Source organism: Ambystoma mexicanum, chromosome 4p (assembly GCF_040938575.1).
Source record: "Ambystoma mexicanum isolate Mex_15411 chromosome 4p, UKY_AmexF1_1, whole genome shotgun sequence".
Taxonomy (NCBI): domain Eukaryota; kingdom Metazoa; phylum Chordata; class Amphibia; order Caudata; family Ambystomatidae; genus Ambystoma; species Ambystoma mexicanum.
In genome coordinates, this window is record NC_090927.1 from 1,052,502,068 (window position 1) to 1,052,515,953 (window position 13,886).

General features: G+C 40.6%; 1 protein-coding gene across 2 annotated transcripts in view; it reads right to left on the reverse strand.

The window, feature by feature from the left end:
* Positions 1 to 226: 226 nt before the first annotated feature.
* Positions 227 to 13,886, reverse strand: part of NUS1 (NUS1 dehydrodolichyl diphosphate synthase subunit) — a 276,491-nt gene continuing 262,831 nt past the window's right edge. For both annotated transcript variants that reach the window (XR_011260485.1, XM_069606624.1), the window contains exon 5: positions 227 to 2,863. Coding sequence is in view for 1 of the 2 variants with exons in the window: in XM_069606624.1 (XP_069462725.1) it covers positions 2,773 to 2,863 (91 nt within the window). In the remaining variant the exon portion in view is untranslated. The remainder of the gene's footprint in view (positions 2,864 to 13,886) is intronic.

A 13,886-nucleotide genomic window follows, 5' to 3' on the forward strand; every position in this document is an offset into this window, starting at 1 on the left:
AAAAAAAGCTGCATTCTTGAATCGATTCTTTTCAGTCAAAAAGCGGATTGTTTTTTACTGTTGGCTGGGGATGAAGTTTTGGGGCAAGAGGTAGTAGCTTTTCATGTGGAATGCAAATGTTGGCTAAAAATCAGCAGATTTGCTTTGGAGCAAATGAAACACACAAACACACACACACACACACACACACACACACACACGATAACAACCAACCACTGCAATAGGCCAGGATTTCTTAATTTTATTCAGTTGAGTTTGTTCAAGTTTCTGTACAAAAACAGGCATTTTCGATTGGTCTAAAAAAGGGCAATACATTTCTCTCAGTTCTGAGTTTCAAGCATAAAATCTGGTCTGTACTTCTGTAGCCTCATTTGTTTCAAACATAGGAACGTCAGTCACCAACATTTTCCTTTAAGAACCACTCCAGCACCACATTGTGCACGCAGTAAATTTGATGGATGGATCCACGCGTTTTAAAACTAGCCTAACTAAACACGATTGCCGCTTGTAGTGATGTACTATGAGAAAAGAAAGGCCAAAATAAAAAAATGACTTCATGAGTGGGGAACTGCTGGAACACAGACACTTGATTCCTGAACACATACACACAATACTAGCCCTCGGATGACATGACTGGAACTAAAGCGTAGTAATTACACGCTTACGAGTCATTAATTCATGAGTGGGAACCCCTCTAAATAAATTGGTACAAAGAGAAAAAAGTGGCAAGCCGCCCCACCTTCAAAGGTTTCAAATGTTAAGAACCATCTTTGCTAACTTGAATCTTAGATCAAAACCAACAACCAGAAAGAACGGATGCGAAACCAGAGTTCATCTCCTCATTTATGGTATAGACCACGTTTGGGAAACAAGCTGATTCTGTACTAGAAGGGTCCCGGTATCTGAAAATGCACTGGCTCATACATATCAGAAAGCATGGATGGTACCACAGCACAGATGGGGATGGATTTTACAGCAAAATGATAAGCTCTTCAATGACATCACACAAAAACCTCATTACAATTATGCAGTTGGAACATTCCCGTGTTTATAATGGGTAAAAAAAAAATAAACACATTGGCACTGGAACCATGCCTTAAAACAGACTCCCAGGGATCTATTAAGTGGTTTCAACTGCACTATTAGAAAGGCCTTTCACGCTCTCAAACATCTCGTCCTCCATTTCCACCTTCCCTTCTTACTCACCCAAGCTGAACACCACAAGTAGGTCACCCAAATCCGCTTTGAGCACTGGAATGAAAAATGCCAAAAACTAATGAATTTAAATCAGACAGAGGAGTGCAAACCGTCTTGCTGCTTCTTTGCGACCAGCACTGGACGTGAACAGTCTTGGAATTTAATGCAGACATAACCTGTCTTGAATGGCAGGTGTAGCTAACCGACAAGGCATGGACCAGAGTGGTCTTCTAAAACTGCGTGAGAAAATCTCTTACTCTGGCTGTGCAAGTGGGAATACCAAAATCGCTCATACTTGTTAAAAATAAAAAAAATAAAAACCTTGATATAATATCGAATTAGTAAACAAATGGTCAGAGCAAAGAATTAGCAAACTACTTACCCGCCAGATGCATAATCGTATAATCTCAGATCAGGGAACCATACATTTACCAGCAAATAATTTGCAGCAGTTGTGCAGCAAACAATGAACCAACCTGCATACTTACAGGAATGCAATAAGTGAGATTAATTTGTGCTCGTTTTAAGCACGGCTAGAGAACACCACATTTTAATTTGCACAGTCTTGGGGGAGAATAGGTACAAAAACATACATGGCACAGTCGGTTAAATGCAAATATAAAAGTACCTTGTATAGCCCTCACGACTAGAAAGATTGAGGGTCTAGAGCATGACGTGTATAAAACAAGTCACCACCATGGATCACTCTCCCATAGGATGCCTTAAAAAGACATTCTAGTTGGAGCATAATATATTAAAACTGAAATCAATAACCGGGCTAATCACCAAAAATAGCAATAAGTCATACGTGTTGCCTTCATGTCTGATAACGTTTTATTTGTCGGTCTATTTCTTTAAAGCTTGAGACCGCCAACATATCTCCAAATTGGGTGCGAGATACACCTGCACCATTGTAGGAATTAGTGCCTGAAATGCGGCCCACCATTTACTAAAATAAAAACTACAATCCCCACCAAAGTCTGACACTCTCAAATACATTGTTGCAAAACCTCTTGATAGTAAAGGAACATTTCCCATCCTTGCATAACTCAGTGCACAAAGAACAAGCACGCAAAATCTGAACAGAAGCCAGACCACATGTTCCATTTTCCAGCCCCGAGTCACAAATAAATGCAATAGAGAAGGGGACGGATTGTAGATGAGGCAATTTTGCGTGGACAAACTATGTTAAAAATAAAGAGGGAATTATTCCAAAGTCAATCTCCTCGTAAAAATCAAGGACTCTTCATAACATAATTTTTCTGATGTCTTAAACATCTTGGTCTTTAATAGTGTTCGATTGTGTGGCGACATTTAGTAGAGCTTGTGGACAACACCGAACGTCTCATGCCCGTGGAGGACCCTTCAACCGCTCTAAGACCTCCTCTACGAATGGTAGCTTGAGCACACAAACGCGCTTACTTTTCAGTAGAAAGGTAAGACACTCGTTTTTTTAAAAAATAGAATGGTCACTGTGGTGGGTTTTCAAGGAACAAAACTGTTGTAAACATCAGAAACTTTGTGCCCCATCTTTAGCAGGATCTGCTATAGAAAGTAGAAAGTCTTTGAATGAGGTCACTTCCCCAGACGCTGCTCGCAACATGCATAGCGACGGAGTGCAGAGTGGAAATCGTCGTAGCTGATGCTCACATGCGAAGGCAAAGAACTGCAAGGAAAGGAAGCAAAAACAATTCTTTAACAAAGATCACTTCAAAACACGAGAAGATTTTACTTTATTCTAAAAAATATATACATTTTAAAAGTGAATGCGGTTTAAAAGAACAGGACCATACAATTCACAGTACATAAACTGCCTGATTCATGGAATTATTTGCGTGAAAAACGCAGATTTACGCACCTTTCTGGCCGAAAATCTGTTCAAAGTATGGGGATTTCCGGGCAGAAAGGCGCGCAAATCTGCGTTTTCCACGCAAAATAATTCCATGAATCAGGCAGAAAATGCGTGACAGGCCATTCGTAGCCACATTATAGTTGTGCGAGATTGTACACAACTGACCAAGGTTTGCACACCGAATGAGCAGTTGCCAATTGGTTTATCAATTTTCATTGGATTAGTACTCATAATCTGGGAGGATAGCTCAGGGACAACGTGTCTGTCTTGGAAGCAAGAAAGCCCATAGCAACAGAGGTTCGAATCCCAGTCTCGTGCTTACAAACTGGTCTGTGGTATTAAGCGCGTTATAAACTAAGAAGTATATGGTTTACATTTTCCATCTAAATCTACCTTTATTAATGTTTTTGTTACACGTTTAGCTTCACTGCCTACTACAAGCATTATTAGTTGAGAAAAAGCTTGGAGGTGAACGCTCATCTGAGACATTGTGGAGCAGGCAGGAAAGTGGCAAATACTATTGAAACTTGCGTTTGTAGGAACCTACAGATGCCCACAAGCAAAACATTCGCGGTACCATTCGGGGAGCAATACAGTAAATCACCATCCATTTGGTATGCGCCATCAGCAAAGTACTGTAATCATTGTTAGATCCAGGATTTCAAAAAGATCTTGTAACATTTCTAGATTGGAGCTACAGGGGTCGGGGCGATGGAATATGTAGAGGCATAGAATTGTTTTAAACAAAAATGGTGCATTCTGCTGTGCATATGTTTTTGGTTGGGATCCAACATATCTTTGGAACAGAAGAAAAAAATATGCTGTAAATAAGCTACACTTTCTGTTGACATTTTAAGTTTGTTTAATTGGCAACTGACCTGCATGAGCCCAGTCAAACATGGCGACCTGTCTCCGGGTATCACCATGTCAGCAGACTGGAGACGCTACATCAGCAGTGCAATTGGTCTAAATATAATTTAGACTGCAGAGAAAGGCGCAGCAGTAGCCATTAGGAAACACATATGCAGAAAGACAGCCTTACAATTGTCCCGTCACATGTTCTGGAAGTCATATTGTTTTAGTTAATATCGATTTGCATAACTGTACATCACTTGTAGCTCTTTTTTAGTTTTGGCTATTAAGTGTGCTAATAGCTCCATCTTCAAAGCCAAAATGATTTGCACAGGAAATGAAGATAGGAAGAAGATGACACGTGAGAATAGGTTACAACCTGTGACAGTGGGCTCCGAGGCCACGTCCTCAATGCCTATTACAAAGTGTGTAGGCCTTCCCAAGGCCACTCACAGCACAAACCACACCCACCGAGGAATTATTTATAAGCGAAGGCACAGTCCACCACATTTTTCCACAAGCAAGCTCCCAGAAACTGCTAGGGTGGAGATTTGTTGCAGTATAAGAGCCCTTTAAAACAATACACCAAATACATTGGAGGCAAACGAACTGGTTAGCCACCTTCCACGAGAACATTGCTGTTTTTCACCACAAACAGGAAAGACCATGGAAAAATGGGGCTACATTTCTTTACATTTACAATCAATTCCCAGGCAAGTTGCTTACTCCCAGGCAGGCATCACGTTTACTCCTTCGCCATAGCCCTAGTCCTTTGTCATAGCCCTTCTTTTGTCCTAGTCAATCTCATTCTCTCATCTGCCCTCATTTCCACACAAAAATAATGGAGAAAAAAAACAGTCTTTTCTTTTTCTCCTTCACATGTCCCGCTTTCCCTGCCCCTTTCTCTCTGGTATGTGGTGGCAGTTGGAGTTGAAAGGGTGCAAGAAAAAGCCAAGAGGCACAGGCGAGTTTTGTAAGAGGGCGGAATAAAAAAATGTGATGTAATCCATTTCACCCGTATGCCGAAACATTCGCCCCCTAAGCATATGGATTTGTGGGTGGTACATTTTGCAACTGGCGAGTCTTGATTGGTTAATGGATTGGATTATGCATGGAATTTATACACAGTGATTCAGCTTGAAACATGCAGGCAAGGAGATTAGAACAGCTTCTTTCAATTGCCCTGAAGTGAATTGGTAAGGCACAAATGCTGTTCAAATGTTTGTCAGCCAGAAATTGTCTTACAACCTCCATGGTAGCAGCTATTTCTTTACATCAGTTATAAAAGCAATTTAGTAAGCTGAAAGAGTGCCTCTTGGTAATGTCTCTACTAGGTACCCACATGGTAATGTCCCCTTTTCAGGACTTATTCACAAAGGTGACTTGCACATTTCATAAGGGTTATGCGCCATTGCAAATGATGAACTGGTCAGTTCTTAGATACTTAGTGTTAGCAATAATATACAGCATTTCACTATAATGTATGTTAAATGGAATACACTGCAGAGAAATCCCAAAAAAAGAAAAACGAATTTCCATCACTGTCGGAGGGATAAAAACACTAGTGGGACCACAACAGTTCACAGTGCAAATGTCCGGTTTAGCATTGGGCAGCTATATATGCATTGAACAGCTCCTTGAACTGGTCCCAAACAGGCTATTGGTGGAGATGTGGATTTTCCTTGTATTGAAAAGTGTGCACAGTTTGGGAATACAAATGGGCTTCCCTTGGTGGAAAAACAGCCTCTCTAATCACCAAACATATGAAATTATGCTGCGTTATTCAGAGGGGACCAAACTGACATTGAAGTCACAATAGAGATGGTACCCTATTATATTTAAGTACCCACATGGATGGTGTGTAATAAACTTGAAGTCCCCACTGGGATGGGGTGTGATGATACTGAAGTCCCCATGAGGATAGTTTATAATGATCTTAAACTCTTCTAGAGATGGTGCATGATAATATAGATGTTTCCACAGATCTGGGTGTCATTATGTTTAAACCACCACAAAGACAAAGCGTCATAATAGAGAGGTTCCCACAAACATAGCCTAGGATGACAATTTCCCAAAGTTGATAGTGTGTGTGATGGTTCGCAAGGTTCCACAAGTCTGATGTGTGAAGATATTGAAGGCTCCACAGGGATGGTGCATGATGATCTTGAAGTTCACAAAGATTACAAATATCATTATATTGAAGTACCACAAGGATGAGGAGTTATGGGGCAATTCCCACACAGATGGTGCAAGATGTTTTGGTTGAGGATATGACTGTCCATACAGTGAGAGTGCTCGATGATTATGATTGCCTCATCAGGATATGTAATGCAAAGGGAGGGTCTCATGTCTTTTTAACAGAGATGGTGATTGATGATACATAGGTCTCTACTGGAATAGTTTGTGATAATGTTGAGGTCCTGACATGGATAGTCTGAGATTACAGCCCACTTATGGATAGTTTTCAATTTGATTCAAGTCTGCACAAGGAGGGATGTGAAATTATATTGAACTATTCACAGGAATTATGAACTTTGCCAGTGATAATCCCAGATGGATGGTGATATGGGAGGGTTGAGGTTCCAAAGCAATGTTATATTATGACTTTGGATGGGTGATACATTCTCCTCATGGATTTATTGTGCTGATATTAAGGTCTCTAAGGTGATGTGCTTTATAATGGTGCTGAATTCCTTACAGAGTGGTGTTTGGTTACATACCTCGATTGTATGTATGACCATACTGCCTGGTGAAGAACCCCATTTAAGAAAACAAACGATTACATGTGGATATATAATACCCAACAGTTGGGCCAGTCTAATGATATTCAGTATCAGGTCCCTAAAGGGATGGTGTGAGATTACATGTAGTCTCCAAGTGTATATTATAATTTGTAATGTCCCTCTGGAATATTGTTTGATAATTCCATACAGGGATATGTCCGATATTGATGTCCCTAGATGGATAGCATGTGATATGGATGTTGCTGAAGGAATGGTGTGTGATTAAATTGAAGTCCCCACAAAGATATTATGCAATGTTGAATGTCCCACATATTTCAGTTGTTGAGATGATACAATGTCTATAGATAGGCAATGTTACCATTTTTAAGTGTTCATCTGGTTGGTGCGTCATATGAAGTTCCCACTGGGATGTGTCATGGTATGGATGAGTTTACAAAGATAGTGTATGATGTTAAGTTTCTACAGAGAGTGATCTGATGCTATTAATGTTTTCACAGTGACGCTTGATGATTTGATGTCCCAGCAAAGATGTTTTTTTTAATGATATGGGAATCAACACAAAGTGTGTGTGTGATAAAACAGACTGGCCTACACGATGACATGTGTTTATATGGAAATCCTCATAGGGTGTCACATAATATTAAAGTTGGCACACGATTGATGTTCATTTATAATGACTACACAATATTGGAATCCCCACACTATTGGAATGTGATAATATTGATGTCCTCACAGATGATATCTCCAAATGGATGTTTGGAGACAGTAAATACATCACTGGGTTGGTAGGTGTTGATGTACAGTCCCCCAGGTTGTATCTGATGATTATCAAGTCTTCATATGGGTAGTATATATGGGTTCTGAAGTCCTTACAGAGATGTATGTGATGTTGAATTCCCACATGGTTGGTCCATAATGAGCATAAGTAATTCCCACAGTGATGGGGCGTATGAGAATCCTGAAGTCTCCACAGACATGTCATCTGCAGATATTGATGCACCCTCAGTGATGGTGGTTGATGAGGATGTCAAATTCCCAACAGAGATTTTGTGTGCTAATATTAATGTTCCCATAGGGATGGTGCAGTATGTTTTAGAAGTCAACAAAGAGTGTCTATAGAGACATAGAAGTCTCCATGTGAACTATGTCTGATATATTAATTTGCCTAGAGGGATAGATTAAGAGTGATTATACCAAAACCCTCGGAGGACTTAAGAAGGACTATACTTAAGTGTATATAAAGTTGATGTTAATATATACCATACATATCACAGGGAACGTCTTTGACGATATTGGAGGTGGGAATTACTGGTTATATAATTTTAAAATCACTTTCCGCATTGTGTGCAAATTAGTAAAGTCCCTTCATGGTTGTACGTGATGTTTCAATTGCCAGATGGTTGGTGTGTCACAATAGTCATGTTGCCAATGAGATTGTGTGTAATGACAAGTTCCAAATGGGACTGAGTGATATTTCCAGTAACAATCTCACAGTCAGCATCTCCTGTTCCTTGCCCTACCTTGCTAGTTTATTCTGCTCTTCCCAGAATTGCATTTTCTGTCTCACCTGCTGACGAGTCCTGGGCTCTTTTATACTTCTCTTTAATAATGCAATGATATAATACTTGTGAATTGTTATTCCCTGGTCTTTCTTTTATCCCAAAGCATAATTGGTTATTCCCCTGTTCACTTTTGAAGTGGGTCCCTCCAAGGCCTCTCACGTGTCACTGCCCTGATGGCGATTAAAATGGATTAAGGCAGTTCACGGGTATAATCAGGGGCCGGAAAAGATTGCTCACTATTCTGCAGTGCGGATGAAGAGTATTTTGATGCTGCAATTTCAGTCTGCATTGCTGTCTCTCTATTAGACCAGTGTTGAATGGTAGAAATTGCTCAGAAGAAATGAAAGGTCATTCATTCCAATTATTAAACTTCATAAACCCAACGAACAAGACTGCACATCTGAACAAGGACACCGATATCTGCAATAGTAGGTTCTATGTATGCAGTTGGTCTGCCTGAAGGGAGTTGTATGTATGAGGGAACACAGAGTGGCGAATTGCTTAGGCAATGGGAAAATTACTCCGATTATCCAAAGGGCAGAGATGCCCAGGTTTGAGAAGGTCTGAAACAGTTAATAATCCCAATGATATAAATCAAGAGTCTGAGAATGGAGGATGCTCTGGGGAATACACAATTTTCTTCCTCTAGAAAGCACATGGCACGAAGGGTGGACAACCCTGGTCAGCAGAGCGAACCCTACAGAATCAACGACTGTCCTGATGGAAAAGAAATGTACGCACTTACACTCCTTAGAGAATACCAAAATCAAAATGAATCCCAGCCTGATCCTTTGCAGACTTGGTGCTGAAAGAGTGCAGCAATTGAAGAAGAAACACCCCACTTCCTGTCAGACTGTCAACATTCAGTGATGTAAGGCATGACAAGAGCCTTACACAAATCGTGAGCACTGGAAACAGACATAACCCATGCTTCCCAGATTAGCAGCGCCAGTGCCAAAGAAAAGAAGAAAAATAGAATGATCTTGATAATGCCATGGAATATTTATCTCAAACAGAGGACGGATCACCTTTTTGCCTCCAGTCCGATAAACTATTAGGTAATTTTGGGGAATGCCAGAGGCTACTGCATGCTTCGCCTGACCCCCTCCTCCATCACATCCAATATGTTATACAGATGGCGAGTAACTTGTATAGTGATAAACACTCAGTGAAACATCTTCATGTTTTACACAGCAGTTTGGAAGTGTTTTGCCTCCACCACCTCACAGATTCCATCATCATTTAATGCAAACACGGAACACCAGGAATTTTTGGTTAACAAAGATGCAAGAGCTATTTGGTGGAAATTAAATATCCGAGCTAAGTGAAAACACAATCGGCCCGTCTACCAGAAAAAGATTGGATAACCCATTTTTTCTCCGCCTTTATGAAGGAGGAGGATGATATAGTTTTTTTAAAAAATGGATTCACAGTCTTAAGAGAAGGATGAAAATATAATGGACAGGGAGGACATTGTGCTGGCTATTACGAATTGAACCGCTCTAGAGCCTGTGGACCACATGGCATAACCAATAGTTTGCTAAGAATATAGAGTTGTGGTCTGAAGTTTAATACAAACATGTCTTGTCAAATTGTTTACTTTTTTTTAATGAAGTGCTTTTATGTTTTACCTTGATGTGTAATTCACTTTTAATGTTTGAAATGAAAATCAATTTGCATAACAGCCTATACTGGTAAAATGTTTTGTCTTTCCTCTGACTGGCTCTTTAGATAAGGTACATATAAACGAAGACTATCCTGAATCTCTTTGTTCACAAGTAGGCAACAGTTTGACTTTCACATATTTGTCTTTTACATCTAGAAGGGTTCTGCATGTTTTACAGTACTGCCTTCAGAGGTACTTGTATAAAAGAAAAGTGCACATTTGCTCAATTGACTTTGCAATCGGTTAATAAATGCACCTCTTGTGCGGACATCAAAGGTCCAGCGCTCTCAATAGGTTTGTGTTGAGGGACAACATAGTATTTCTCTAATGCAGAAAGTAGGCTCGCTTTGCGGTCCTAATTTACATTATCATTATGTAACACCTCTACTGGGCTATGGGCAATGTGGGTTCTTTCAGTTGCACCAGTAAACCAGTTCAGCAGTGGCTGGGAGTTTAGCAGGAGGAAGGGAGTCCAGGAGGGCACCTGCATTTAGACATGGGACAGAGCTGTGACATTTCAGGTTTTGCTGCTGAGTAACCATGATGTGAGAGGCGAGCATACGTGTGTAGAATACAGGTACAAGCAGGAGCTTTTACGATTGTGTTATCAGTCTAATCGGGTTATCCAAAGCAGGAAAGACCCATGCTCTGTACTTTCGCAGGAGAGACAGCAACACTGAACCGTGGACTTCCTGCATTTGGTATATTCCAAAAGACATGCACGCGATCCTTTATTATAAGACCGGTTGATGAGTCTTGGCTAATTGGGAGAAAACATGTGTTAAAGTAGTGGAACTGCTAACAGTAAAAAAAATAAAAGTAGTCGAACAGTGCTCCCAACCATTCCCGCACACTTCAGTGCAATAAGATATATTTTGCTTGTAAAACTCACCACAACGTAATGATCTGAAATGTAAACCCTGAACGCTTTTAATTAAACTAAAAAGGAAAACAACCGATTGCTGTACGTTTTCAATCTGTATGTGCTAAAGTGAACTCTTGCTTCACGTTGTTAAAACATCATTGATGCGACGATGTTTTTCTCTCCAAATGTATGCCCCCCCGAATGCCAAGGGTTAACACCTTTCACGCAGTTGAGCGGAGTTTGACCATTTAAGTGGAAAAGAGGTCGGAGCAGTCTAAAGAGGTTTGTTCTCTCCATCAAAAAGAAATGCGATATCTTTCAACCGCCAGTGCCTATTTTAATTTACAATGTTTTTACATATTCCAAATTGTTGCATAGATAAAACTCTTAAGACTCCATTTTAAAATATCTCTGTATTTGTGTTAATTTCCACGGTATGTTCACTGTTAAACATTATGTTGCAATACTTCATTTTTATAAGTGAAAAAATTACATTAACAACCATCCTCTATATTTCAAGCATGTTAATAGTGAAACTGAAATCTCGAGACTATTAATGAAATACAAAATAAGTGCAATTGTGATAGAGTTGTATTAGATAAATAGGCGAGGATATTGTTTTGAAGGATGAGGCAGTATTTTTTTTATACAGATCGGATTGAATGTATCACTTATCCAATAATGATGGTATTGGCAGAAATGCGTCATTTTACGAATGCACTGTGAACGCCAGGAAGAACTTTATACTACGCCGGTCCGACATATAGGGTGTGATCTGGGTATTTGCATAGTGCTAAACCATATTATAGACACCAATCGGCTGCATTCACGTTCGCACCTCTCCCACACTACCCAAATGGTGATTTGCCACCACAGTTACGTGACACTGATACTCAAGGTATAATTCGGAGAAACCTAGGCTAGGCAATGAATCAGAGCAGATGCCGATAGTGAAAGAAAAAAAAAAATAATCAACTTGTTGCATTTTCAAATTGTTTTGGGAGCATTCGAATGTTGATGCTCTGCTGATATCCATCAACCAACTAAAATGTGCTCAATAGTACAGCCCATTGTGACGTTCGTCCCTACGTATATCCTGCCAGGATCATAGCCTACTGTTCTATTTTCCCATTGTGATATCTGCCAACTCCAATATTGATGATCATTTATTCTAGTTGAAGTCTACGAGGTTTGTTTTACCACTACAATGTACGCTTTCTGAGATATTTACCTAATGTAACGTTTGCTAGAAGATACAGCCCACTGGAACACTAATAGTTTTCTGCTGTGATATGTGCTCCTATGTACTACCCACTCGGATGGTTGCTCAGAGGACATTTGCTCACTGGAAAATGTTCTCGTAGGTGCAGCTCGCTGGCTCATTTCGGTTCCGTGAAGCTTTCCCATCGAGATATTTGTAGCCCTGGGATAGCTGCCCACTAATATTTGCCCACTGTGGTATTTGCGCTAGGTACAGTCTTAGAATAGCTGCACATTGAGATATTTGCCTATGCATGTATTGCCTCCTATGTAGAACCAACTGTCATAACTGCCCACTGTGACATTTGCGCATCACTCAATTTGTGTCCATCACTACACAGTAACCAGTGCTGCCCATATCGCTAATCACTGTACTTTACACCATGGGAGTCTCCGCTGTTTGATACACCAAAGAGAGTTTGCTTCTGAGATAGGCATATTAACCCATGTTGTGCACAATCAGCTGTACACCAGAACCTCCACATCCATTTAAAATATTGAACCTTGCACACACCATACAGAAGCCTATTCCTATGCATATCCTCCGCTGGAACTAAAACCATTGAAGGAGATGGCTGCCATAATACACTTACACTTGGTCTGCAACCTATTAACCTGACCTGTTGGCTAATAACCCAAGAGTCTGAGCTGCATGGAGCAGATCTGAGGAACACATTGTGTGGTAAATTCTGCCTCTGAAAGTGAGCTCCGCTCATCGGTTTTGCTTTCATAAGTGTTCCATGCCAAAAGTACATTGTACTCAAACAACTTACTGTGCTTTGTACCGGCATTCAGCAGCAGCTGTCCTGCAATGGCAGCAGGGCAGAAAGGTTATACAAGCATCCCTTAACACAGCTGCTGGAACTCTCAAAGTCCCAACAGGCAAGGTTGCTCTCTGCCCGTGGTTCAAAATAGAATTGTGTACCTCAAAAGCCTGGTGCCAGAATAATACATGCAATATATAGATCACATCAGGTTTTAGCATGGTGGCTACTGAGATTACGCAATCACATAGCCACAAGCATTTGATATGATTTTATGGTCATCTTGGTAGACAGCGTCTCATTCATGATGAGGCCTGGTGTTTATTAGACTATCTTGACTGTGTGTACCCACAGCAACCCCCCCCCCCCTTTCTTGGTTCCAACCCATGAAGCCTTTTATTTGATCCCCCAAGAAGAGCTGACACCTTCATCCAAGGAACAGGAACACTTCATTGGAGGTCCCCTGGAAACCAGTGCTACAAAGCCAGTCCTGGCATTACAATGGCCACTTCACACCAGGGTGCGGATTAGTGGAGATGGACAGAGGATGGAGCGGAGTTAGAATAGCTTAGAGGAGAGCTTCTTTCCACAAAAGGGTCTATCTTGGATTTTGCTAGAGCTCCCAAATGTCCTGTCCCCTTTCTCTACTTCCTTCAGATAAAACACTCCGAGTATGACATCAGGAGGTCAGGGATGTTTGCTACAGTAGCCTCAACTGGATCCAACAGGCTTGTTCACAAACCACTGTAGTATTTTGAACATATAAAATCACTCTTCATTTAACGCGTTTAGTACTCTGCTAGGTTTATAAGCACTGTCCGATTCGAACTTGTAGAAATTGCTGATTCTTGCCCCATTTTATTTAAAAATTGCTATTTTATAATCTTACCAGATTTTAAAATACTAGGTTTTATTGATTCTCTACGCTGAATTTTGATATACTGCTTTTCCTTATTTTTAGCACCGTTTAACAAGTGCATTGCCGTCTAAAACGCTACTCGTTGTAGTGTAACTCCCTCTATTTTTGTAGTCAATTCAGTTTCCTCAATTACGCTGACCAAGCGCGTATTCGCCGGTGCATGAGGAACAAGCCAGTTAGTGCCTGTTTGTGCAAGGTTGGAGTA